Source organism: Poecilia reticulata, linkage group LG22, assembly GCF_000633615.1.
Source record: "Poecilia reticulata strain Guanapo linkage group LG22, Guppy_female_1.0+MT, whole genome shotgun sequence".
Classification (NCBI taxonomy): Eukaryota; Metazoa; Chordata; class Actinopteri; order Cyprinodontiformes; family Poeciliidae; genus Poecilia; species Poecilia reticulata.
The window spans coordinates 3,215,094-3,241,555 of record NC_024352.1 but is presented as its reverse complement, the minus strand read 5'-3'; the positions used below and the strand labels follow the sequence as shown (position 1 = coordinate 3,241,555).

The 26,462-nt window shown below is 39.4% G+C and overlaps 2 protein-coding genes across 2 annotated transcripts in view; both read left to right on the top strand.

Annotated features, from left to right (window-relative positions):
- Window positions 1-18,364, top strand: part of brf1a (BRF1 general transcription factor IIIB subunit a) — a 64,337-nt gene extending 45,973 nt beyond the window's left edge. The window contains exons 12-18 of the mRNA XM_008398731.1: window positions 3,573-3,634; window positions 5,165-5,246; window positions 5,991-6,046; window positions 6,960-7,231; window positions 15,536-15,587; window positions 16,857-17,010; window positions 17,613-18,364. Of these exons, the coding sequence (XP_008396953.1) occupies window positions 3,573-3,634; window positions 5,165-5,246; window positions 5,991-6,046; window positions 6,960-7,231; window positions 15,536-15,587; window positions 16,857-17,010; window positions 17,613-17,650 (716 nt within the window). The 3' untranslated portion in view covers window positions 17,651-18,364. The remainder of the gene's footprint in view (window positions 1-3,572; window positions 3,635-5,164; window positions 5,247-5,990; window positions 6,047-6,959; window positions 7,232-15,535; window positions 15,588-16,856; window positions 17,011-17,612) is intronic.
- A 3,247-nt stretch (window positions 18,365-21,611) lies between these two features.
- LOC103458135 (tubulin beta-1 chain-like) lies at window positions 21,612-25,606 on the top strand. The gene is made up of 7 exons (XM_008398728.2): window positions 21,612-21,769; window positions 21,999-22,107; window positions 22,468-22,578; window positions 22,995-23,239; window positions 23,353-23,675; window positions 23,759-24,103; window positions 24,171-25,606. Exons 1-7 carry the CDS (start codon window positions 21,713-21,715, stop codon window positions 24,316-24,318), a joined length of 1,338 nt encoding a protein of 445 aa, XP_008396950.1. The 5' UTR covers window positions 21,612-21,712; the 3' UTR covers window positions 24,319-25,606.
- Window positions 25,607-26,462: the final 856 nt, after the last annotated feature.

The window sequence follows — 26,462 nt, the reverse complement described above, 5'->3', positions numbered from 1 at the left end:
TATATATATATGTACACTAGATTAAAATACAATACATAAAAACATTTTTGTTATGACTGTATATCCAGAAGAGAAAAACATAAAAATGGTCCTTTAGGAAAAATGAGGGGATTAAAAGTATTTAGCAAATTATAAATCTAAGTAATGATGGGAACAGATATGATGAAAGTGGTTTGAATAAAAGTCTTTAAAAAAAACATCCTTATCCAGATAGCCTCCTTGACCTAATATTGCTATGGAAATATGTGTTATGGGTGAGATTCTGAGTGAAAAGAGCCACAACTACATTGAGTAAGTGCTCTTATACTCCACAAGTCCTTCAGTTAATTGTAAACGTCTCCCTTTTTATTGGATTTAGAATGACGTTAGCCCATGTCATCCTTCTTGATTCATGGACCACAGCACTCATTGCATGTAGCCACAAATGACAAAATTTCCTTTAAAATGACAAATGGCTGTGACAGAAGGGTTAAAGGCTGCTGGTGGAATTAGAGGTTGACCTCCATGGTGTAATTAGAGGAGAGTCATTCTTTTCTCAGAAGCCGTCTGTATGTTCAGCCCCCTCTGCCATTATAAAGCAGAACCTAGACTAATAGTAGTGTTTTTAGGGCTTATTAATAGCAGACCTCTGCCCAAATTATTGTTCTTAATGTGCTTTTGTCTGGCTTCCTACTGTGTGTGTTAGTAAATTGTGTGAACGGGGTTTCCCATTTTAAAAGACAGACTAACAGACGACGGAGCTGAGATGTTGAGCTGTCTTTACATTAAGAACCGGCTCAGTGAGCAATACCTGATGAAACAGCCAAATCTGGTATGTTCATAATGGGGGTTAACAGTTTCAATATGAATGAATTGACAGTTTCAATATGAATGAATCCCAGACTTCAAACTTTATTCACCTTAAAGTTTACAAAACAGTCACATAAATCAGCATTTTACAATTTGTCTGGGGAAATTTGTTTGGGGGAAGATAAGTGCGCTAAATGTTTTTAAAGTTGGCAAAAGCCCTAAACAAAAAATCGCACATGCTATTAGCGGATTAGCGTACGTGTGCCACACTGACAGCAGAAAACAGCTAGATTGGAGTTCTCTATCGTTCACTGTGTCCTGTGGCATTTAGCTTGTTATATTCCCTGTTCTAAAAAACAGGGAATATAACATTTATATTATAAAAGAAATTTCTAACTCGCTTTGTTTTTAAGCAAGGTGAAAGCTGTTTACATTTAGTCACCAGCTAATGTTTCATCTGTTAAGTAATTATTTTCACATCTGCGTATTGAGAGAAAGAAATTAGGCTAATGGTTCCTCTGACTGTGACTTATAAAAAATTGATGGCATCTTTCTTACCCACTCTTCACTGTATTTGTGGCAGGACAGCTGCGTGGCCCGACTTTGGATCTGGTACAGTTGAAGTTGACAGCCATATGGCTGAATGGGCACAGCCTCTCAGGGGAAAGGTTGACATGATTGGGTGGCAGACAAACGGGCTTTGACAGTCTGAGGAGACAGGTGTCACTGATACAGAGCCAGTCTGATGTTTCCTTCAGACTCGTGGTATTCTCGTAGGACAGCTTGTTATGCGGCGAACTCCAGCAGCATCACGCTGTGCGTCTGCGGGGCCTGCAGCAGTCGGTGCAGTATCGGCCCATCACAGCACTTTGCTTTGATTGGAGATGATGCGCTTCTTCTGGCCTAAGGAGATGAAGGGAAGCCGTCCCGTTTGGTACAGCCGGCCTGACAGGAAATGTCAGCTACCATTTAGCAGGCGGTGCCAACGCAGGAAACTACTCCTCTTTTTGCTTCTGTCACAACGGATTTGACTGTCACCCACTGTAACAAGGCAGCCTTTTGCGGCTGGATTTACGGTGAAGATGAAAGTCGAGGCAGAGTAAGGTGGAAACAGCAATGGTTTGTTCTTCCAGAACACGGCATCAAGAACAAAAGTCCAGAACAAAAGGCTCCATGCTAACCACTAAAAATACTCAAATACAGTTAAAACTTCTTGTGTGCAAATTGTWATTGATGTGYAAATCTATGCTTGAAGTAGAGTGATAAAGTGCGAAAAGTGCTCTTACAGTGCCTTACAGTTCCAGTAATGAAGATCTCTTCATTTCACCCCTTTTTCATCTCTTATTCTCTTAATCTACAATTTTTGGCTGACGTTTTTTTTTTTTTTTTTTGTCTTGACTTTACTCAACTCCTCATGCTTCTTCTTAGGCATGTCGCAATACGCAGTGAATTAATTAATCGCATGATAATTTGAAATGCCACAGACTGATCAGGCAGAGCAGCACAGGAGGATCTGTGGGTGAAATTAAAGACTTGGTATTTCACATTTTACTTTCTTTTACATCAGATGAAAATTTCATGTATTGTTCGGATTTGATCAATCTGTTTGAGAGAATAAAATAAAAACAGAGTTTGATTCATCAGTGTGGTGTAACATCTGACTAGTTGATGAAAAATCATTTTATGGCTGCTGTCTAGCATTTTAAATGTTTGATTCTCATACACGATGATGGACCCATCACACACTGAATATGTGTAACAGATTTTTAAGCCTCGCCTTCCTTTCATCTGTCATCCCACTCGTCTCTTGGTGGTTTCATTTTTTAGACTCACTGTGTAGATGATTTCTTCTTTCTGCTGATTGGAAATAACTTTATCTGTTTGGAAGATGCTACAATTTGACACGTCTTTGGCCAAAATATTTAAAGTATGCAAAATACTTTCTGTATAAACAGTTATCCAGTTTATGCAAGGATACACAGATGTGGCAGCAAGAAAGCCACAGCAACAATGATGGCTGCTTTCCTTGGTTCATGGTGATGGTGGAAGTGTCATTCAGTATAGTTTGCTTTCTCGTGCTCATTGGACGTTCTTAAAGCTACAGCAGGTAACTTTTAGAATTTTTTTTTTTTTTTTTTTTACATATTTGCTACAACTGTCACTTTGTCCTGACCTTATAATGAGACAGATAATCTGTGAAAAAAATCAAGCTCCTCTGCCTTCTCCTTGTGGCTCTACTGCCATCTGCAGGAAAGCAACTCTGTCAGAAACAACCAATGAAAGCCAGGGGGCGGATCTTAGCACTGCCAATGCCCACAACCTCCCTCCTGCCCCTTGCTCCATAGCGGAGCCTGCAGTGAATGCTGTAGTTAGCTAGCAACAGTTTTTCTGTAAGTTTAGGTTGCCTACGTTTTAGCATAGTTGCAGCAAGTAGGCAATCTTGAGTTTGTTTGCACATACACAAGCCTGATTGACCGTTTTTTTAGCACTGTCAATCACAAGAAATCCAAAAAAATTTCTTGATCCAAAAAAATTAAAATTAGAATAATTTTAAAGTATAATAACTATAAAAGTCTTATTTGAGGTCAAGTGTGTCATTTGAAGAGAATCTATAAAGGAGGTAGTTTGGTTTTTTGACAATCCAGAGCAGAGTCACTGTTAGAAACTTATATTTTGGTTATTTTTCTCTATGGGTGAACCCTGGAATGGGAACGCTGCAGTAACGATGTGCTCTGCAGAATATCATCTCAACTTGTCCGTTCTGGTTATCGTTTCCATGACAGGTGGTACTGCTGACAGTGGAGAGCTGGACCTGAGTGGCATAGATGACAGTGAGATCAATTTGGTATGTAAAACCTCTTCATGGATCCTCATGTATGAAAACATCTATGCACATCCCTACATATAGAAGAAAATACTTTACAATTTTGCAAAAAAAAAAAAAAAAACATTGTTGGAGACCTTTTATTTCACACAGTTCAGCCAAATGAAAAGTGGGAACACTAACTTTTTATGATGGCTAAATTGAATTTCTGACCTCCTTACAAAGATGTGGAATCGGAACAATACAAAACTTTAGATTTACATGCTCTTCATATTAGATTTCAGCATTGAACCAAAAACAAATCCAGACATCGGCTTTTATTATCAAACATGTGCTTTTGTGGGGAGTTGGAAGATGAATAGGACTGACATGGATCATCTAGAGCAGCTCTGCTTTCTGCTGCTCAGGATATATGACATTGTTTTGACCCGGTCACTTCTGCTCAGTATTGCTCTGGACAGGCGTTTATATTGTGCTGTGCAGCTGGATCAACCTATTGAGATCTAGAAATACATTAAAACATTCAAATACACAATTCAGTTCTTTTTTTTTAAATGAAAAAATAAAAATGTTGTCTAAAAGACAATAACAGCATTCCTTTAGTGAATGTTTGATTATTTATAGCACAGAATGAATCTACGGCTAAGATATTACCAACATGAACCTGTGAAAAAGCTCAGCCATTTTGATAACAAAAGGTAATTACTAGAAGATATTGTTTCCCAAAATACAAACGGATGGAGCCACTTTAGGAGTTTGATGTAGAACATACTTAGACAAAAGTTTTTTGGTTTTTTTTCCTAAATGCAAAATGTGTTTTATTTTTTTGTACAGTTTTGGTTTAAAACAACAGATCTTTATGGAATCCCACTTGAATTTTGTTTTTGTTAATAAAACTGAGCACTGTAGAACCTTCAAGGTCTTCTGCTATCAGTAGGTCTTGCAGCATGTCTGAATCAACATACTCACTCACACCTTTGTATCACATCCCAACAGCTTGACATGTGCAGACACTGACCAGTCCACAGTATTATCACCCAGCTAATTAGATTGCGGTGTGTCCCTAAGTCCAGCCTATTGTCCCAAGAAGATAAATATGTAATGTAATCTGATTACTTTGCATAAAGGACCCAGCACTTTACAACTTTACATGTGGTCGAGACTAAATTAGACTTGGACTTGTGAAAACTGACACTAACTTTCCTCGGGCTGCGAACAAAAGAACTGGGTGACAGAAAAAGCCAAACAAGTGAATGAAAGGGTTCCCAAAATGAATCCTCTCTTTTCTAAACAGAATGTGGCTGTAGTGTTTTGGTTTTGCACAGTTTAGTCCTGGAAAACCAAAAGCCGTCAGTTTTTTTTGACAGATGAATCTTAAATGGCTGTGGATGGGTGACGATTCGGCCTTGTTTTGCAGCCACAAAAGCTGAGCACCCTGCAGTGGTTGAGTCACTCTTCAACTTCTCATTATACAAACATATTTTGGAACCAAATGTGGAAAAACATGTCCTCTTGAATTTAACTCCTCTATTTTCTTTTGTATCTCTGCAGTATCTGCTGAGTGACAAAGAAGTTGAAATCAAAACTGCACTCTGGATGGCAGAAAATGCAGACTACCTAAAAGCGCAAAAAGGTACCAGAGGCCGCATGACCGGTCAGCCTAGGGTGTGCTTCAGTGCAGAATTTTCTTTTTATTTAAATACTTTGACTGATTTCATACCTTGATGTACCTTTCACTTTTTAAGTCAGCTCTATAGACACGTTATCGAGTGTTATTGTTTACATTTGGAAATTTTGCACATGCGCCCAACTCTGGAAGGCAAACAGCCTATTAATACTTTTGCTGCCCTTCCATAGCTGTGATGCTGCAGTAGAACAATTTAATTGTTAAAATGAAGCCTGGACATGTAGGTGTTATTAATTTAGTGCAGTGTGCCACCTGAAATGGAAAGTACCAGAGAAAAACTGGTGAACAGAAAAATAACTCAATCACTCATATTCTATTTTCACCCACTATTGGCTTTACGCTACTCACAGACCTGTTGTCATAGCAACTGACAACCCTTTTTTTTTTTAAATCAACTGAACCAAAAAGCACAGAATTCCGCAGTATATCTTTGTGAAGGTTTTCAAAGTCAAGCTAGCATCTCCCTCTCTATTTTTCTTTTATTAAAATTTTTTACTGACCTGGAAAATGTGATACCATTGGAGCTGGTATCACAAATCTAGCTGTCATTGTGTTGACAATTAATAGCAAAACTTTTTATTTTGTATATTGCATACATTTGTGATTTATCAACATTTAGCGCGTTACAACATGTCTGTAGGTGCACAGATCGTGGTTATTGGTTTTTATGCTCATCGTTCTTGTTTGCAGAAAAGGAAGCAAAGATCCAAAAAGAGAAGGAGCTTGGGATCTATAAAGAAAAAAAGGTAAAACCAATTAACCTTGGAAATGTTAATTGTTGGAATTTCAACAGAAACACAAATAGCTGAGAAATGAAAAATAATGTCAAGTAAAAAAAATTCTGACAGTTTTAAAGTAAAAGTCAGCCAAAAGGGCAAAGGTGGGCTTTTATTAAAAGCTTAACTTGTGCTGTACCTTAGATACGCTTTTAATATTTGAAGTAATTGTGATTTCCCAATCTGCACTCAAAACACATTCTGAAAAGAACATGCCATTTACGTCGCAAAAGTAGAATAAAATAAAAATAAAAATTTACGAGTTGGATCAGGAAATCAGGAGTTGGTTTTAATTTCTACTGGAGACTGGCCAGTAGAAAACCGAAAAATCAGACCTATTCCTGATTGAAGAATGAACAACTGTGCAGCCAATTGTTTCTTGTTAATGTCATAATAAAAGTCTGTTTTACAGCAACTCATCTCTCACATCACAGCAAGATAGTAAGAATATTCATATTTTTCTTAAATCTGCTAAGTTTTTATTTTTCAAAAACATTGCATAGTGTAAGTGTGGTGTTGTTAGGTTAAATCTTTAAAACAAAACAGAAAATATTTGTATGAAGCTTTAAAATATGTAAATGAATTGAGAATGAGAAGGTCATTCACCTCAGAGAATTGGGGATTAAATAAATAATTTTTAAAAACTCATCTCAAGTTGTCTGTTTTTGGTTTGTGAACCATTTTGATAATTATGTATCACATTAAGTCCCAGTAAAATACATTGTTTGTGGTTATGTGCCAAACTGTAGAAATGTTTATTTTGTTTGTCTGCTTTTAGATTAACAACTAATTGGGAGTGTTGTCATTGACAGACGTTTTAAATAATGTCACATTTTCTACACTTCAGTTTGTCAAGCGTATCCTTCCTTTTTGTTTTGAACAGCCCAGACGGCCCTCAAAGAAGCACCCTGCCATCAAAGCCAGCACTGCTGACGAGGCCATTGAGAAGATGTTGGAGCAGAAGAAGATATCCACCAAGATCAACTACGACGTGTTAAAGGACCTCGTCGTAAAGCCTGGCAGCAGCCCGGCTGGTATTGAGGAGTCCCCGAAGGTGGAGCCGCCGGCCCCTAGGACGCCTGCCTGCACCCGTAGACCTGCGCCCACTAGAACCCCACTGAGCCTCAGCATGCCGCTCAGCACCCTGGGAAAACGGTAGGTTGTCCTGTTAGCTTAAAAATGTTGGAACATTTACCTTAAGATGTTCCTAACAAAACAGCAGGTATGTAAATTTGACAAAATCAGAATTGGAAGAGTTATTGCTGGTGCATCTCGTTTACATTGTTTAAGGTGATTTTCATGCTGCAGTATATGTTCAGGACACAATATCCAAGTGATGATGTTGGATCTTTGATGAAAAGCAAGTAATCTTACTATTCATCAGTTAGGTCTGTTCTTCCACAAAAGCAACATGAAGCACTAACCTGGAGAAGAGGCAGTACGTATCCAGTACCTGTCATGGAAATATTCAAACAGCTGAGACATGGAGCAGTGGTTCCCAACCAGTTGTTCACCCGAGAGTCGCATTGTTTTTATTCCTGATAGTTCAGTAGACTCGGTTTGATTGGGAACTTAAGTTGCAAAATTGTCAAACTAACCAAAACCTTTGAAAAACCTGTTCCCCTCCTCGCCTGTGGGGGCACTGCACCAATAACCACTGAAGGAAATTACATAAAAACCTCTGAAAAACGCATGATCAAAACTTCTTTCTTCACAAAACTTAAACAAAAATGGAGTGGCCTCAGATTTTAGCGTCTGTTGGATTTCTGTCTTGTCTTTGGCTGAAGACCTATCAGTATGGGTGCACTGATCGCAGTTTTCTGACCAATCGCCGATTACCGACCTTTTAAAAAGCTTAACCTGCTGATTCCGATTTTGGCCGATACCAATTTTTTTGTCTGAAATRTTGCTCAATATAGCAAGAAAGTTGTTGAGTTGGCAACAGCGGGGTGACTATCTTTAACTGCAAACATGCAGACATACTGGTGTCAATCAAACGTTTCTCACCGGAGAGCAGAAGAGGACAGTGGTTGACTCTTAGACCTTTGCCAAGGTAGATAAGATCGGTGGATAAAATCGGCTTCACATGTAAAAATCAGCTGATCATTGATCTCCCAAAATGAAGGAAATCAGCACAAATAAATTGGCTGGCCGATAAATCAGTGCACCACTTTTACATCTCTATAGCTCTCTGAACTTATTTTAAACACTTTTTCCAATACTGAAGACAACCAACTTTGACTCTTTTTTGTTTGTTTGTTTGTTTGTTTTTTATCTCAGTAGCAGGATCTGTACCAAATCGGGGTGGGGGGTTGGTGCCAGTTCAACCTGGTAGTGCTTACATATGATGCATTCACCGACTGAAAGAAATTAAATATTTTAGCTTCCAGCTGGCCCCTCAGCAATCAAAGACAATCAATCTAAAAATTGACGGATTCGTCGTCTTGTATTTGTGAATCTCTGAAAAATACAAAGTTGTTTGTAGGATCCTTCTGGAAAGGTGAGGCATGCTCGTCAGTAGAGTTTATCAACCTTTGCTACATCAGGATGGTTGTTTTAGATTGTATTTCAGACAACACTGAGTACCTTTTGAATGTAGAACCCCATTAAATCTTCTCATCTCCTCTGGGAGGATTTCAACTGTGCTTCGACAAAAATGCCATCTTGACTATTTACTCTGTTTCTGCCAATGCTATAAGATTTTGTAGAATCAGTAGGTTATGTCAGAGGTGAGTGTGTCTCTCATAATTATCATCTTAGGCATATAAATCTGCCTATAATTACGTTAGCCTAGTGATCCTCAAACTATTAAATAATCTCTGTTCCTAACAGATAGTTAATTAAATCAAGACTATATAGATGTCGGCTATTTCTTCACTGCCACACCAGCCATTCCTCCTCCTCTGCTGTTCTCAGACCTAGATGTTTAATTTTTTTTCCTGGCTTCAATCTGTAAACACTAGAAGGCCCCACCTCGTCTTCTTCCGCCTGACTAAGATAATCGGCTGCGACAGGAGGACAGATGCTCGGTTTGCCTCTCCACTCCTGGGGGATATTCCTTTTTTTTTTTTTTTTCTTTTTTTTAACCATCTTCTCAAATCCACAGACAGAATTTGTCTGTGGGTGTTGCTTTGACAACAAGCAATCACAGAAAAGATCCACTCTGCTCGTTTCAGAAGAATTGAATTGTTCTTGGTTTGGCGTACAGGAAAAACTAAATGGTTTTCACTGTATTTGATTTTGGGAGGAATTGGTTTTCCTACACGGCTTTGTTTTCTAAAGCCCTTTGAGTTGACGCTGGTTTTGGGCGCCATCTTTGAGCTTTAGTGGAACCCTGTAGGGGCAGCTGTTTGGTGATTAAGGGGATGTAAAGCCCCACTGTTGGCTCCGTCTCTCATCTTTTGGTTATTTCATCTCTATTCATTGGTTGCCGTTTGCAGGGCCTTTGTAAAGCCGGTTCTGAATCACGATGTAGTGTGCTGTTTGGTCTCAGAGACGCTGAAGGATTTTGATAAGTCTGTTAAGTCTGTTGCAGTTTATCATGTTTTTTTTTTTTAGCACAAGCTACTTTTGTTGTTAGATTAAACATATTTATAAACCCTCCAGGAGACTTGGCTTATTACTTGCCTCTCCACAATGAGGAATTCAGAAATTCCACTAGATATATTTTAAGACTTAGAATCACCTTTATACAATAACTTGACAAATCCCAATAGTATTGGATTTGTCAATACTACTAAAAGTTTTAGTTTTTAGATTTAAAACTAAAACTTTTGACTTTGATCAGTCATGGTTCTATAACATGTAAAAATCCCTCAACAGCAAGTCACTTCAGCTTTCACATTAGTGGACATGAATGCCATATCTACTGTCGCTGCCTGGTTATCAACTTCTCCGTTCTATGTCTCTGTTAGGTGCAGTGAGAGTGAACAATGTGTTGGTGATCAGTGGAAAGATTTGTGGATTGTTAAATTAGAGGAAAATGTGTAAAAATAGAAAAAAAGAAAATAAATTTCTCCTACCGCATAGAAACAGACTTCAGCTCTCAACAAAACACTGAAATTTGAAGGGCCCTGAACCAGTTCATGAATGAAAGATGTATGTAAGTGTTTTCTGATCTGAAAACACTTTGAACTCCCCCAGGATGACCTGGAGAGTCTCAGCGTTTGGGACCAGTTACAGTTGCAACCTGATGTTGGATAAGTGGAGACGGACAGACGGAAATCAAAAAAGCATGTTGTTTGTGTGTGTTTGTGTCATTTTTCCATGGCAAGTTGAGATCCTGGATAAGCCCCCAAGAATCGTCACTGCACATTATAAATACGGGAGTTAAGTGTCGTTTCATTCAAGTCTTATTTTATTTTTCACAGTTAGCTCATTCTGAGTTTAGCTTTCAAATATACCACAGATTTTATGGTTAGTTATCTAAAGATGTAGCTACGAGAGTTCGTTGATATCTTTAAGTCTAATTTATTTGGATTTGTAGTCTTTAAGGATGAGCCTGTTTCTAATAAAGACCAGAGACATGACTGCATTTGTTTGATTCTAAATGTTTGACTTGGCTAAGTTGAGTGACAGCAGCTCATCCAATGCCATCCAGACATCCTTCTTAGCCGCCACACATCTATTTAATGAATACAGACAAATAATGACAGAAGCTACAGGGTAAAAAAAACTGGGTCATTTGGATAAGATCCCTGTTTTATCTGCCAAATAAAACAAAATGCAGCCTAACCAACAATTAACAACGTTCACATTAAGTTAATTTTAGTGTGATAGATGGTTTCCTGAGGCTGCCACCCAGTTTATGGCTGCTGAAGCCTCAAGAAGGCGTGCCTTGCTACCTAAAGGTTATGTTAGCTTTCCTGCCGTGTTAGTCTTCACTCCCAAAACCTTACATGTTATTCACTCTTCCTGCTCTGTTTTACTGAACCCCCACCAGCACCATCTCCTCCACCTTACCAAGCTATTACCAGTTTTCAGCCATTGGCTAAACTACTTCCCTCAATCATCTTTTCAGCTCAGGCTGAGTGTCATTGGCAGTAAGCTGATTAGGAACGCACGGCTAAACCCAGCAGAGACTGAAAGCCCAACATAGCGTCTTGCCTGAGTGGATGGATAAAGCCGGCGACGGAGCAGAGGAAAGGGAGGGAAAGAGAATGTGCAGACAGAGTAAAATGGGGTGGACAGGATGGGAGGCTGATTAATAGTTTGGATATCATTCTGTGTCATGGTGCATCTCTTTGGGTAATTAATCTACGGTGTATATTTTAACTGCAGCTTAAAGATGGGTTAATGAGATCGGGGAGAAACTGCTGTTTGACTGCTGATGTATAAGGAAGAACTCAAGTAACATGATGTGCAGTGTTAAGAAAGACAAACCTGAATAGTAGGCTAAATGGATCCATGTGTTTTACTGTAATGAATGCTAAGTGGCTTACAGTGTAGCCTGAAGACATGTGAATTAATACAATGGCTACATTAGAGTCATATTTAAATGTGCCTTAAGATGCATAAAGGAAACAATTCCAGCTGTCAGGGAGCAAATGGTTTCTGTCTTTAATTATTACCATGGTGAAATTAGACAGTGTTAGGCATGGACTGGTAGGATGTTCTTATTGTGTGATAAGCAGGAAAGGTTGCGGTTATTCATGCTGCTGCTGGAAAGATGACTTACTGATTGTTCCAGTTCTAACAATAATATTATAGAATAAGCTCTGGTTTTTGGTTTTAAAAAAATAACTTTTTAAATTCTTGGCATACGTTTGATATGTATGACAGCATGTTAAAGCTATTGTAGATAGAAAAAAGGAGTAAATTTCCATCAGAAAACTGAAATTTGAGATTAATCTCAGAAATTTTCCAGAAAAAAATAAAATGTACATTTCTGAGTTTCAAAACACGAAAAAAAAAATTTCCAAGAAAATTTTTGAGATTAATCTCAAATGTATGAGATTTTTTGTGTGTGCTGTGTATTTATATTACATAGTGAATATACATACTTGTGGTTATAATGTGCCTGAAGGTGAAAAGGGTTACAGGGTGTGAATACTTTCACAAACATAAATAAACACACATTGCTGCATGCATGGCTTGTTGTTCAACTGCATGTGAGCTACAATTTTCTTCTCCACTTTTCAAGAAACATTCTTTGTTGTATTTCCATTGAGCAGCACTGGTTCTCCATATTTAAGTTTCAGTGTTTTGGACGTCGTCTGAAGTGTTTGGAACTGGTCGACCCTGTACTAATGGCTCCACATGCTGAGATCAAGAGGTAGGAAAGATCTCAGTGCTCACTGCTCTCCATTGTACTCTGCTGGAGGGAGTGATTTATTTGTACTCACTATGTCGCCTGCTCCACTGACTGAGAGTCACTCCATGCTATTGTGAATGGTCGCCATGGTGATAAAAGGCTGCCAAGAAGTCTGCCACCGCTAGCCTGGCAACACTGCTGATGGCCTTTTGATCTTTGACCTCCTCAGTGGACTGAAGGGAGCTGATATTAACGACTGCCGTCACACAGACAGCAATTAGCTTCACTGTGAATAAATATTATGACAGAAAGTGGAAAATCTTTGCCAGCAGATCTGTGTTGTTGAGRACTATCGCTCCAAAGTTTGGAGCATAAAGGGTTTAAACCACCCAGTAAAAATACTTGAAGTTTTCTCACATCAAACAACGTGTATTGATTTTTTTTTCTTATTAAGCAAAAGTTTCCTTTTGAGAGACCCGATTTAGATTCTGAGAACAGCAACAGATGTGTGTGTTATACTTAGTGGTGAATCTTTATTGCTGGTTAGTTCTTCTCATCCAAACAGAATCAGCAAATCGGTTCCTTTTTGCCTGAGTTTTGCTACCTGACATGTGACACCATCCTCACCCTAAAGACGTGTGCTACTCCTTTTCTTAACATATTCGTCATACTTGGTCTATTTTATTAATTTCTTATTGATGATAATTTGATTCAAAACTCATTTCATCTTCAGACATGTCTCTATCTGACCTTCTAAGTTCTGTTTGCGTTGACAGTCCCCACACCATGAGGTTTCCACCTGCAACCTTCACTTTTGGCATGTTGGTTTTGGGTTGATGTGCAGAAGCTTTCTTCTCGTAAATGTGGCTGTTGGCTGTAAAGTCCTAAGAGTTTAGCTTTAGCATTATCCGACAAAACTATTTTCTCCCAGTATTTCACTGGCTTCAAATCTTCTGGAGCAAGCTTYGGATCTTCTTCAGCAGACTTTTTCTTCAGCAGTGGAGTCTTGTGCAGTGGTTGTGCATAAAAACTATTGAAGGATTGGCTTGTTTGTAATCCCATCCATACACTCTGATCAGCTTCCCTGTGCCTGCTAAAGTAAAGGATCATCCCAGCATGAAGCTGCTGCCCCCCACCGCCATGGTGTTTTCTGGGTGTTTGAGTTTTCTGATGTTGGAGTTTAAAACTTCCAGCATCAGCTCATTGTTTGATGACAAAGGCCAAGTGTCTCTGTTATTGCAGCGCAGTTACAGGAAAAGTGCCATAGTTTGGGCAGATGTGATTGAGTCGGTTTAGACTTTGAATAATTCAGTTTCCTAGTACAGATGATATCAAAATATAGATTGTTTTTAACAACCATAATCCCAACCCAATTGGTAAACCCTGGGTCATATAGGTGGATTCAGGGGCAACAGCCAGTTATCCAAACCGTTTCTGACACGACTTCACCGACTCCCAAGGTGCACAGAGAGAGAACTAAAAATCTGTAAAAGATGAACCGACAGATTACTAACCCCACAACTCCCAGACTGACTTTTACCACCCTCCCAAATGTCCTTCTAATATACTAGTACTGTTTTTGTTGCTGTTGTTTTTTCCTCCCACTAAGATAAATTTTTACTTAAAATGATAACAGTGTAAAGTTGGCTGGTCATCTTGAAACAAGGTAGTGCAGATGATACTACCTTCAAGTTCTAGGTAACAACTTTATTGAAAGACCAACGCAGTTCAGCTGTGACCTTCATGGAGGCCACAAGTCAAATTGCRTCATTGGTCTTTCAATGGAGTTGTGTGCACCATGTTTAAAACTCCAGAGTTTTGTTTTTGATCAAACCCATGGATCCATCACTTTTACTGTCACTTCTTTTCTTGACCTATCTGTGACCTTTGCCTGCATTTTGCAGATTTGCTTTTTTGCTTTTCTGCCTCTACCAGTCACCTATAGTCCCTCACCATTCCCCTCCTTGACAATGTCCAGCTCAGACCACATGTGCTCTTGTCTAACACATGTGACCTGAATATTTCTCTCCGTAGTTAGTGGTCCACCACCTTGTCTGGGATATTATAATAAGGTTTGAGAATGAAGGCGGGTAGCGTTGGGGGTGAAGATGAAACATTCCCCGCTCTCCCGTCCYCTTACCCCGGTTACAGCAGATTAATTAAAAGCTCACTCGCACTCTTCGTCTTATCAGTGAGAGTTGAGCTCAGCACCCGGCTGGGTGGGCATGAAAGAAGGTGGGGAGCCCCCGGGAGTTATGTTAATATCAGCCAGCGTGGTGGGATTTCTACTTAGGAATTACCGCCAGTGGTAAATTCATTGCTGATTATCTCTTGGGCTGTCTAAGAAAAGATTTCCTTCTCAGAGAGACATGTCACTCAAAGTTGGGTCTGAGCTCSTTCTCATTCACACAATTTCACTGTCATTCCAGGGACAGGAGCTAGATGCTTGGAGCCAATAGAGATTTAGAGAGTGTAGCACTCTAACATTATTTGCTGGTATTACCTTGCAAATCGGCTACATTGTCCAGCGTTTCTGTAGATTATGAATGTAAAAGAATCAATTGGTAAGTAGCCATAGCGCAGGCCAAGATTTGTGGCCAAGATACAAATATTTGGATCAATCAGTGTCTGAAACTGAAATCTATGTTTGGTTTTCAGTCAACATGAAGCTCATATTGTCCACCAGAGTGCCTTGTTGAGCTACTTGTCATCTACGTCTTGATTTCCAAAGACTTTTATAGATGAAAGGTTGAGACTGCAGTGCCTCACCCCAAACATTTTCCTGTTTCTCACAATTCAACCAAAAACGTCTGTATATTTCATTGGGACTTTATATAATGAAATAAGAGAAAGGACAGTCAGTGCAAGAAAAAGGAAAATAAATCATTAATTTCAGGGACAACAGAGCTCATTAAAAGTGTGTGTGGTTTTTTTTTTCTTTAATGAAGAATATAGTGTAATAGTAGCAATAGTCTTCAGAAGCAAGCTAGCTAACTTAATAGATCCCTTCCCAAACACTAATGCTTGAATCTCAACATTMATATAATAAGACAAATTAAACTAGATTCATTTTGTTTACATGGAGCCAATTAATGGGATTCATATTTTTAGCCATTACATTATTTTTATGTTTTTATTGAAGATTAAAAGTGTAATTCCATTTAGATTTTTCTGATTCTATGTCTTTAATCGTCATTGTGTTGCAGACTGCAGCCGTTCATCAGCAGACAACCCAACAAGAAGCTGGCTGTGGAGCAGGTGAGCTTCCTGTTCATTTGCTCTGCACCTAATAYATCACTTTCTGTAATTCTTCACTCTGAGTTTCTAGAAGGCCGACAATATTTTGGCACAGAGCACGTCATCAACCGCATCGACTCCACCTCCTAAAAATGACCCCGCATATGTATAAACTGACAAAAAGAACCCGCTAAAAACAAGTTAAGTTTTAGGTCAGATAAATGTTTTATGTAAATAATATTCACGCAATATCAACATTTTGAGATTTTCATTGGAGTTCTCCTTTAAGTTAAGTGGAATTTATTTAGTGGTCATGTGATTTCTGAATGCGACTGGTTTCATCAGGATCATAACACTGGTCAACAGCCAAAAAACTGTCAGGGGTTTTTCAACTGTTTTAGGGTCATTTTGATGAGTTGAATCCAAAAATCACTTTGGTTTTGCTCAATCAGGTCAACTTCCTGAACTACGGAGCAACATGAGTATCAAAATCATGACTTGTTCTGACATCTGGATCCGTTTCCTGAGAATCTGATCAATGAGTGATGAGCAGGAGGAGAGATTCCATCAGGACAGGAAAGAGATAGAGAATTTTACACAATGAAGACGCAATGTTCAATTTCTATGTACTTAATCTTATTAGTGTTTATTATTTAATTTATAGAAATCCAAGTTTGTAGCATTTAATTAATACACTGTTGAAAAACATTTTTTTTCACCTAAAATCTTTTTTGGATGAGAAATATGAATGGCAATGAACTGATTATGTCACAAAAAATGGCATCAGTTTAGTCAGAAGGTCAGATTTCTTTAAATCAAATTAGAATAAAAACCTGATCTRATTGGATGTCATTTTTTGATTCAGCGCTGCAAAATAATCCCAATTCAGTTGAAAAAACATAGACAACTTCCAGTTAACCCGTTGGAGTGAACACTTGTTAGCTTAACTAATACAATGGGAAGAACTAGAAATACAAAGAAAAACTCACTTTTTGAACTATGAAGAAAATTAGTATTCCAAAACTCTGGTTAATATCTCATTTTTTCTGCTAAATGATCTGCTAAATGATCTAAATGATCTGCTGGGCGGTTTTATCTAAAAAAAATATTTTTTTAAATCAGGTGCTGAAGTCATTTACTGTAATAAGGGGAAAGATGTTGGTCACACTACAATGCTACATTTAGCACTTCTATCTCCTCTGCTGTACTGCCATGTCTTTGTTTGACTTAATCATATGAGCCACTAAACTGGTGAAAATAATCAGCGTCTCTTCCTGATCGTTTGGTCAGACTGAAGCCCCTCCCACTCCGGCAGCGACTGCAGAGGCCCCTCCCAGTGCAGCAGTTGTCGAGAGTGGACCTGTCCTGTATGACGATGTAGACGAGGAAGAGGATGAAGAGGAGGAGACCTGTGTTAGTGCCATGGAGCTGCTGGGCGGCGACGGTCAGTTTAAACACACAGCAGGTGTTTACCTTAGAGAGTGCTTGGTGAATAAATGCAGTTAGTTGGTACTTAAATATGTTTTTGTTTTTTAAACAAGTGGTAGCATATTGTAAATTTTCCAATGCTTTCTCACCACTAATTTTTATAGCAAGATAAATCTGGAGAAACTGAAACGTCTTCTCATCAGATCTCTGAAATTTTAGTTCAGCAAAAAATCAGAGTTGAGCATYGAGACCTGCTGTGTAAATGTAGCCGATCTGTCATTTAAATGCCTTTAACAAGACAAATGGGTCCAATACATACATTTTGAGTTTGAGATTCCAATTAATAAAATGCAACCTAAGGCAGTCCAGCTCATTGCACTGAGTCACTGCAGCGGTTCCTCATACTGAGAAAGCATGCTGTGAAAGCGGAAAGGAAGAATTCCCTTTTAACAGGAGGAAACCTCCAGCAGGAATCTGATTGAGGACCACATGTGGGAGTGACTCAAACCTGACTCAAAACAATCAGATCTGAACCAGAGGGAAGATAAACTCAACCCTGAATCACCCATTCACTGCATGGTCATTTCTTTTTCCCCCTCTGTGTCTCCCTCTGTCCAGGTTATGGATGTGATGGGGATTTTGATGACGGATACTAGCCACATCGTCCACCTGGCTCATCATTCCCAGCCGGCCTTGTAATCCGAAGTTGGAGCCGGCCTTCACTAACAGGAACCTAAAACAAGCTGCTAAGGATCGGACACAGGAGTAGAGGTTTACAGAACGCCGTGCTGCTTTGACCTGGTGGTCGGATGCTGGCGGAGCGTGGTTATAATGCTGCTCTTTGAACGGCCCACTGGATCATTTGCAGGTTGGACTTTTGTATTTTTTTAACCTGTGGAAACAACCTTTTYAGGAAGATCCTCCTCCAGTCAGAAAGAAGCTGAGGCTGTTCTGGACTTGTTGCTCCGGTACTACATCACTCCTGAGACCTTCCATCCAGATCTGTGTTGGTTTTGTTTTGTGATTAGTTGTTCTCATTACCTTTTGGACGGAAGTTGAAACGGAATAACCTTCCCCTGTTTACCTTCTGCTGAAGCTGTACCATAACATCTTTATATGGAAGTAACATCTGATTCAGGTTCTATGTTGCTTCCAATATCTTTTGGAGGGCTCAGAAAGCTTTCAAATTAGAAGCTGGAAATACATTTTTGTTAATATATTTTGCATTATGGAGTTTTGTCAGGGCTGAGATCTCTTTTTGAATGATTGCATGTTAAGGTGAGAATTATTTTTGCTGTATTGACAGAGCAGTGAAGTGATGACTGTGATTATGTATCTATGTAGTACATTAAAGACATCACTAACTGGGAGCCGTGCCTTTCTTCAAATAACTATAATATCTCAGGGAGAAGGTGGAGGAGTTAGATCTTTTCACAGATTGTTTGTCTCATGGCATACTGTCACAACACGGTGATTGTTTTAACAAATATTTAAAAAATGTTTTATTGAAAAGCTACTTACTGTAGCCTTCAATCATCTGAGTCAGCTAAAGAAAATCCATATTTTGTCAAATTGTGGTTTGACATGCTTAGTTACAATGACATAAAGTTAAATACCCATGGTTCACATTAACTGGGCTGGGTCTCCATGCTACAAGCAGATCTGAAGGACCAGATATCCAACCCAACTATACAAGAATAAAGACCAGAATCGGAATAAAAAAACAAACATCTTTTCTCAGTGAGTTCCACTCAAATGAACTGTTCTAAAAATTCAAGCACTCTTTAAATCTGGGAAACATAATGTTACCAAATTGTGCAGGAAATTAAATATAAAAATCTATATAGTCTCGGTCATTAATTCCTAACCAAAATATCCTCCTCAATTCCAGTCAAAGCCAGAATTGACTGGAATTGCTGAAGTGGCCCTGGTGAAAAAAGCTGACAGATCCTACACAAGATACACTGTTTAGGAGGAGGAATAGCTAAAATATAGCAATTTCCTTTTCCTACTCCTGTTTGGAAACCTGAGAATGTTTCGTCTGTGCAGTTGGGATAATTTGGCTAAAGCTGTTGATTATCATCCACAAATGTTGGTACAAAATGGCAGCAAACATCTGGAAAAGTGAACCAAACCACAAGCGCCTATACTCATAGATTCTGGGGTTACAATATGTAACCAACGTTCCGTTCTTTAGCTCAAGCGGAGTGTTCCCAGAGATCCTGGGACTTTTCCTCCGTCTGTGTTGCTTCAGATCAACTTGCTGTTCCTTCCGCTGCTGCCAGAGGGCAGTGAACGAATCATTCTCACTGAACTGAGGATTTGCGGTTGACTGTGCTTTGTCATCAGGACATCTAAAACATTTAGTTTTAATATGCTGACATTACTTTTCTCATGGCATACTCTTAAAAACATAACATTAACTTGATCTTATAAATAAACAGTCAGTGCTTTTATTGTTTCCACGTCCTCAAACCATTACCTGCCTCATGTTGTTCAGTTCAACACCACCAAGATGGAGGTGGTGCTGAAAGCAGCTCTGCTCTCCGGTGGAGCAGGTCAAACAGAAACGGGAGGCGCGGCCCGCAGCAGCTCTCCAGTGGCTGCGTTCCCTCTGACTTTTTCTCCTTCATCTCAGATTCCTTTTCTCCTGCAACTGAGACAAAGACACAGAGGTGTAGTTAAAGSACGTGTCTGATTTTTATCAGACAGGTGTTGTTTCATCTTTTGTTTCTTTACATTGAGCTTTTTGTAATAGTTTYGGGTGTTTCTAATTGATTTCAGTTTCTGTTTACATTTTCACAGAAAGATCAATTAAGATCAACTAATTAAGATCTGGAAAATATTTGTAATTGAATTCCACACTTTTCAAAACTACAGGCAAAACAAACTTCGGAAGACTTTCAGAAAATGTAGTTTTTCCTCCAAATGTAATGATGGTCATTATGGCCAAACGGTTTCATCAGATCACAGAGCATCTATCCAAAATAAAGATCTTTATCCCTGCATCTGCAAACTGCAATCTGRCTTTTTTATGTTTCTGTTGAAGTAAAGGCTTTTTCCTCGCTGAGTGGCCTTTCAGCCCACCGWTGGGCCAGGACAGTTTGACTGGATAATGAATCTGTCTTATCAGCTTCAGCAGCATTTCCACAACATGTTTGGCTTTTCTGTGGTCTGTACTCGTTTTGGACAAAAACCCATTTAACTCTAGGACACAGGCCCAATCAAAGAACATAACAGGTTTTCTTCTGAATTTGAAAAAAGTTACAAAAAATTATTTAGGAATGTTATTGTTAAGCTTTCTGACATTTGACAAATAGGAATAATTCTGTAAATTGTAATTGACCAAAAACAAGAGAAGTTCTGATTTAACTTCAGATAGAAAGAAATGTGTTTGTCTCTTTTGATTCTTGTGAATGTAAACTTCTGGTTTCAACTGTGTCTTCTGAAAGAAGAAAAAACAAAGTTTGGTGTAATATTTGTGAGAATGTGTGTGTGTTCTGTAGCTACATTTCCTCTGTACAAGGACTTACAGGTCCAGTTTACAGTCCACACAGGACGGAAACTCTGCAGGCGACTCGAGTTCAACCAGAAAAGTGAGTTCCTAATGAAGCAGATTGTTGCCTACATAAACACGCACAAAAACATAAATCCAAAAAATAAAAAAAGACTTGCTTTCTAAAAATATAGCAGTGCTTCTCCTCAACTAATTGTAATCTCTTACCTTTTAAAATCAGTGATCTGATATCAGTCTGATCTGTTGGTGCTGGATGGCTTCTTCTCCACTTTTTGTGCATTTTATTTTTTTTCACCTATTTTTTATTATTCTTTGAAGAGCCATCATCTCATAACTCCTAACAAAACTCCTACCTCTCCTGTTTGGCTTCTTGATGGGCTAAAAATCGACTGTTTTTAGGAAATACCAATTTCCTGTCTGAGAACTCGGTCTTAAATAAACAATAAAATTGGTTACATAAGCAATGCAAAAATTCATGGATGATGTCTTCATAACAACTCAGTTTTCAAGGAAGACAGATTGTGTAAATATACTGGATATTATTTAGAATTGTCCAAATTGTAATAGAAAGAGACAACTGTGGCAAGTTCATTAAATAAATACATACTGACGAGCATTAATTACACAGAAAATGTAAGAAAATATTTAATAAAATAACATGCAAATGAACACGGATATAACAAAATGACTAAAGAGAAATGAAATTAGACAATGAAACGAGCATAAGAATGCAGAAGAATACACGTTGAATAAAAACATTCAACGTGTAAAATGTCATTTCAACTTTTACATTTTTGTACTTAATGTATTTTTATTGCGCATTTGTTCTGTATAAACTTTCATCACTAAAAAATAAATACAGATGAATTTAGTTTTAAATATGATATGCTTGTAACTATACGAAGCAAAAAATATGGTGAAGCAAAATCTTTGGCGAAAACACCAGCGGTGTTGTTAAAGGTTTATTTTTGGTTTCCAAGGTAACCCGGTAACCCCGCTCACTCCTACCAATGTTTGAACTGAAGTTACACTGTCCAATCAGGAACCGTTTACAATTTAAGTGAAACCCTTCTCATCCAATGGCACGTAGCAACCGTTAAGCAACGTTCCCACCCACCTCCTAGGTTTATAATCCTCTCCGTGGAGTAGCGCACCAACTTTGCCTGTTCGAGAAGGGTCAGAAAGTCTTTATTTCGACAAAATGAGGGAAATTGTTCATCTTCAAGCTGGCCAATGCGGGAACCAGATTGGAGCCAAGGTTAGAAAGGATTCATGCTTGAAACTTCGGCCTAAATTCGTTGAGACACTGACTGAAATATTACTTAGTTTGTGCGCGCTGCTAAATAACCAACAGCTTGCTCAGCAGGAAAAAAGCTAGCGTGGCTGTTAGCTGAAAGGCTATTCATAACTGTTGGCTTGCGTTGTTTTTAGTAAATCTCTCTGCTCAATTAGTTAATTTAATATTTTTCTTCTCTTTTTGGTTTTAGTTTTGGGAGGTGATAAGCGACGAACACGGTATTGACCCAACCGGGGTATACCACGGGGACAGCGACCTTCAGTTGGACCGTATCAACGTGTATTACAACGAGGCSTCAGGTTGGTTCATAGTTTGCTTCATAGTTGTATAGTATTACTACATTGGAGGTCCAAGTAATTCAATATCTCAAAGAAACATTGTAGTACCACGACCGTCCACCAGAGGGCCTGGCCTTCACGTCACCGGTTTTCAATTCAATGGTTACTAGTTGGCTGTTGCTAACGGCGACTGTTAACTTTAGGAAGAGTTGTTGCTAACGGTTAGTTGTTAGCAACAGATAACCGGTTGCTACAACTTTTCTCCCACATGTTGCGCACACTGGCTTTTATAGAAAATAAATTATTATTGCAGTTAATGGAGAAAATGTTTTTCTTTCTATTTTTTCATACTTTAGTCCAATTTACTTTTGTCTCCTGTAGGTGGAAAGTATGTCCCTCGTGCTGTTCTGGTGGACTTGGAGCCTGGCACTATGGACTCCGTGAGGTCTGGTCCTTTTGGGCAGGTGTTTAGGCCTGACAACTTTGTTTTTGGTGAGTGTATTGCTTTAGCATATTTACATTTTATTTACATAGAGCAGCCACACAAAACTGGAAGACTGTCTATTTTTTGTATTTAAAAAATCCACAGAGAAATATAAGCCTTAATGTTAAATATGATGCAGGTGAACTGGAGACAAACTGATATTATTTCTGTTTTGAATGAGGCTGAAAAGGAAAAGAATCCTTTAAACTCACTAACAGATCTAATGTTGACCAGGAAGGCAAGGAAACAGGAAGCAGCCTGAAGGGAAACCACTCAATTTAGTTCAAGTTTAAGAAATCTGGATCAAASATGAAGTCATAAAACTAGTCAAATCTTTACAGTGAACTTTGACAACTAAGTCATGATAGTCCTAATATAAGTAAGTCTTTATTCTCTGAATATCCTCTACTTGGGTCTGTTCCAGGTCAGAGCGGTGCTGGTAATAACTGGGCTAAGGGCCACTACACTGAAGGAGCTGAGCTGGTGGACTCGGTGCTGGATGTGGTGAGGAAGGAGGCGGAGAGCTGCGACTGCCTGCAGGGCTTCCAGCTCACCCACTCCCTGGGAGGAGGCACCGGCTCCGGCATGGGCACGCTCCTCATCAGCAAGATCCGGGAGGAGTACCCGGACCGCATCATGAACACGTTCAGCGTGGTGCCGTCGCCCAAGGTTTACATCCAGCATTCAAATCGGTTCAGATAAGATGCTCTGCCTCATAGCTGCTTCCTCTGGGTCTTTAACTAGGCTCCATTGTTCTCTGTAACCCCGCCCCCTCCTGACAGGTGTCAGACACCGTGGTGGAGCCCTAYAACGCCACCCTGTCCGTCCACCAGCTGGTAGAGAACACCGATGAGACCTACTGCATTGACAACGAGGCGCTGTACGACATCTGCTTCCGTACGTTGAAGCTGACCACGCCCACCTACGGCGATCTGAACCACCTGGTGTCRGCCACAATGAGCGGCGTCACCACCTGCCTGCGCTTCCCCGGCCAGCTGAACGCCGACCTGAGGAAGCTGGCCGTCAACATGGTGCCGTTTCCCAGACTGCACTTCTTCATGCCAGGCTTCGCCCCGCTGACGAGCCGAGGCAGCCAGCAGTACCGGTGAAGTCTCTCAGTCCAGCCTTAGATTACGATCAACCCCACTGTTTTAGAAACTTCCTTTTAACTGAATGTCTCTCTTCCAGGGCCCTGACAGTCCCTGAACTCACCATGCAGATGTTCGACGCCAAGAACATGATGGCGGCGTGCGACCCACGCCACGGCCGCTACCTGACGGTGGCGGCCATCTTCCGTGGCCGCATGTCCATGAAGGAGGTGGACGAGCAGATGCTGAACGTTCAGAACAAGAACAGCAGCTACTTCGTGGAGTGGATCCCCAACAACGTGAAGACGGCCGTCTGCGACATCCCGCCACGCGGCCTCAAGATGGCCGCCACCTTCATCGGAAACAGCACGGCCATCCAGGAGCTGTTCAAGCGCATCTCAGAGCAGTTCACCGCCATGTTCCGCCGCAAGGCTTTCCTGCACTGGTGAGTACAATGCAGTGATTCATAGCGGCGTGCTGTACATCACATAGACACTGACGTGTCGTCGCAGGTACACTGGTGAGGGCATGGACGAGATGGAGTTCACCGAGGCAGAGAGCAACATGAACGACCTGGTGTCTGAATACCAGCAGTACCAGGAGGCCACGGCAGAGGAGGAGGGAGAGTTTGAAGAGGAGGGAGAAGAAGACCTGGCCTAAGCAGCCACCATGTTGTTTTTCCTCCTGATCTGCAGTTACAATCAGGAAGCATTTAGGTCAAAACACTGAAGCTGTGCTAAACAGCAGCAGCTTTACTGCTTCTGAGATTGAAGGATTTTCTCAGGCTCAGCTTGAATCATGTTAAATTTTACATTAGAGCTATTTCTGGAATATATGTATTTTAAATGTGTAAAACYGACTCTTCTAGTGATGTTAAAGTGTAACTAACCCCTGTTAGAAAGTATCAAAGCAGGCAGAGCCAAAAGACTCAGCCAGGTGTAGGGCTGAGCGGTAAGCCTGTAATATTAACATATTTTGCTGAAYGATAAATTATCCCAGAAGTTATTGCGATAAACAATAATATTCTTGTTTTGAGACCATTTTCAAGTAATATGAGATTGRCATAATAATGCTARAACACATCCTCAAATTTCATTAAACTTTAGTTTCTAAAGAATATTTAACACTGGAACTGGAAGACATTTTAAATAYTTGAAATGAATAAAACAACCAGAACTTCAAATAAAATRRATGCTGAAGTTTCTGTAAACAAAATTACCCTTTAAWAAAACAGGCTAGTTTACACCAAAGCACCAGACTGAAGAATTTTGTATAAAGAGACACGAGAAACACAATCATGTAAATGGAAATGATTGAGCTTGTTTTAATTTATCATGTGATGAATTGATTTGTCGACAGGCTTGTTGAGCGGCGCTGTGGTCAGGATGACAGAAACACKGTTGACTTATCCAGTTTCTTGCCTATTTATTTTGTTTGTTCCTCTTCTGGTTTTTCCCTTCAGCCCCCAATATAGTGACAAATGTAGGAGTTTTGTGTGTTTCACCACTCGACTGAAGGACCCGAGCACTGAGACCGTTTTACGTAGAATATCACAGAACTAAACATATTTACATGATTTATTGAAAAATGTAAAGATAGAACCCTTTATAGCCTATTTAAACAATTTATTAAAACAAGAATGTTCATTTGGGGTTGGTTACACTTTAAACCTGTCCGTTGTCTCTGAGCTGATTGGGTTTTGCTTTGCCAGAGAAGAACGGATCCATTAGACCCGACTCATGTTCACTGTTCATAGAACTTTCCTCCAAGCTGCTGGTTACTTCCTGTTACACAGACATAGTTACTGAGGTTAGTCATTTTCTCTGGAAAACATATTTAGGATTAGTTCACTGATTGCACTACAACACTGGAAATGACTGACTGGTCTCTGTTACTTTTCTGCTTTTGTTCATAGATTTTGAATAAACACTTTCAACTCGGTGCTGAAGTATCGTGACGAATTGATTTATTTTGACAGGTTTGGTGAGCARGGCTGTGAATCAGTATTTTTGTCACTAATGGAAGCATAACAATTCTTAACATTCTCAAGGGTTCTGGTGCCGTCAGTCTGCAGTCCAACATTCAGCTGTTACCACAGGGCTCAGTCTGTTCAGACGGTCAGCCTTCAGCTTCTGATTTGCTTTTAGATAAGCAGAGCTGTCAGTTTGTAGATGTTATATAATGATAAAACAAATTGSCAGTCAAATGAACCCTACAGGAAGATTAACTTGACTCTGAAATGTAGTGAACTGATTTTTTTTTTTTTTCCTCCAAGCATTCATAAGAGATTTTTAAATCTGTAATGAATGTTTGTACTTTTGACTTGAATGRATTGAAAACTCAAGTCAGAGCAAATGCAGGATCCTCAGTAATGGTTAACGGTAAATATGTTCCCAGGAAACCGTACAGAGCCTGACTAGTAGCTCTATTTATCTATTTTCTGCATGCAGACAGTAAACATAAAGCTTGAGTTACCAGGTTGATGGTGTCAGAATCTCCATTTTAAAAGAGGGGAAAGCACAAGTCTGACAAATGTAAAACCTCAAAACTATTTTCTGTTGCAGTTAATTTTTCATGTTGCGATGGTTGTGATTCAACAAACTGATGATTTCTCTYCTGTTAGTACATAATTTGGTGTGTGAAACAAATGTAACTCTTTGGGGATTCYGTTATAAGGAGTTTTGTTGTAGCTTAACATTTGGTGACCTGGAGTTGAATATGAACTGAAGATTGGATGTTGAACATAAATATGAATTATTAAACATAAACTGAACTAAATTCTATCTTTAAATGAATCTGAACTG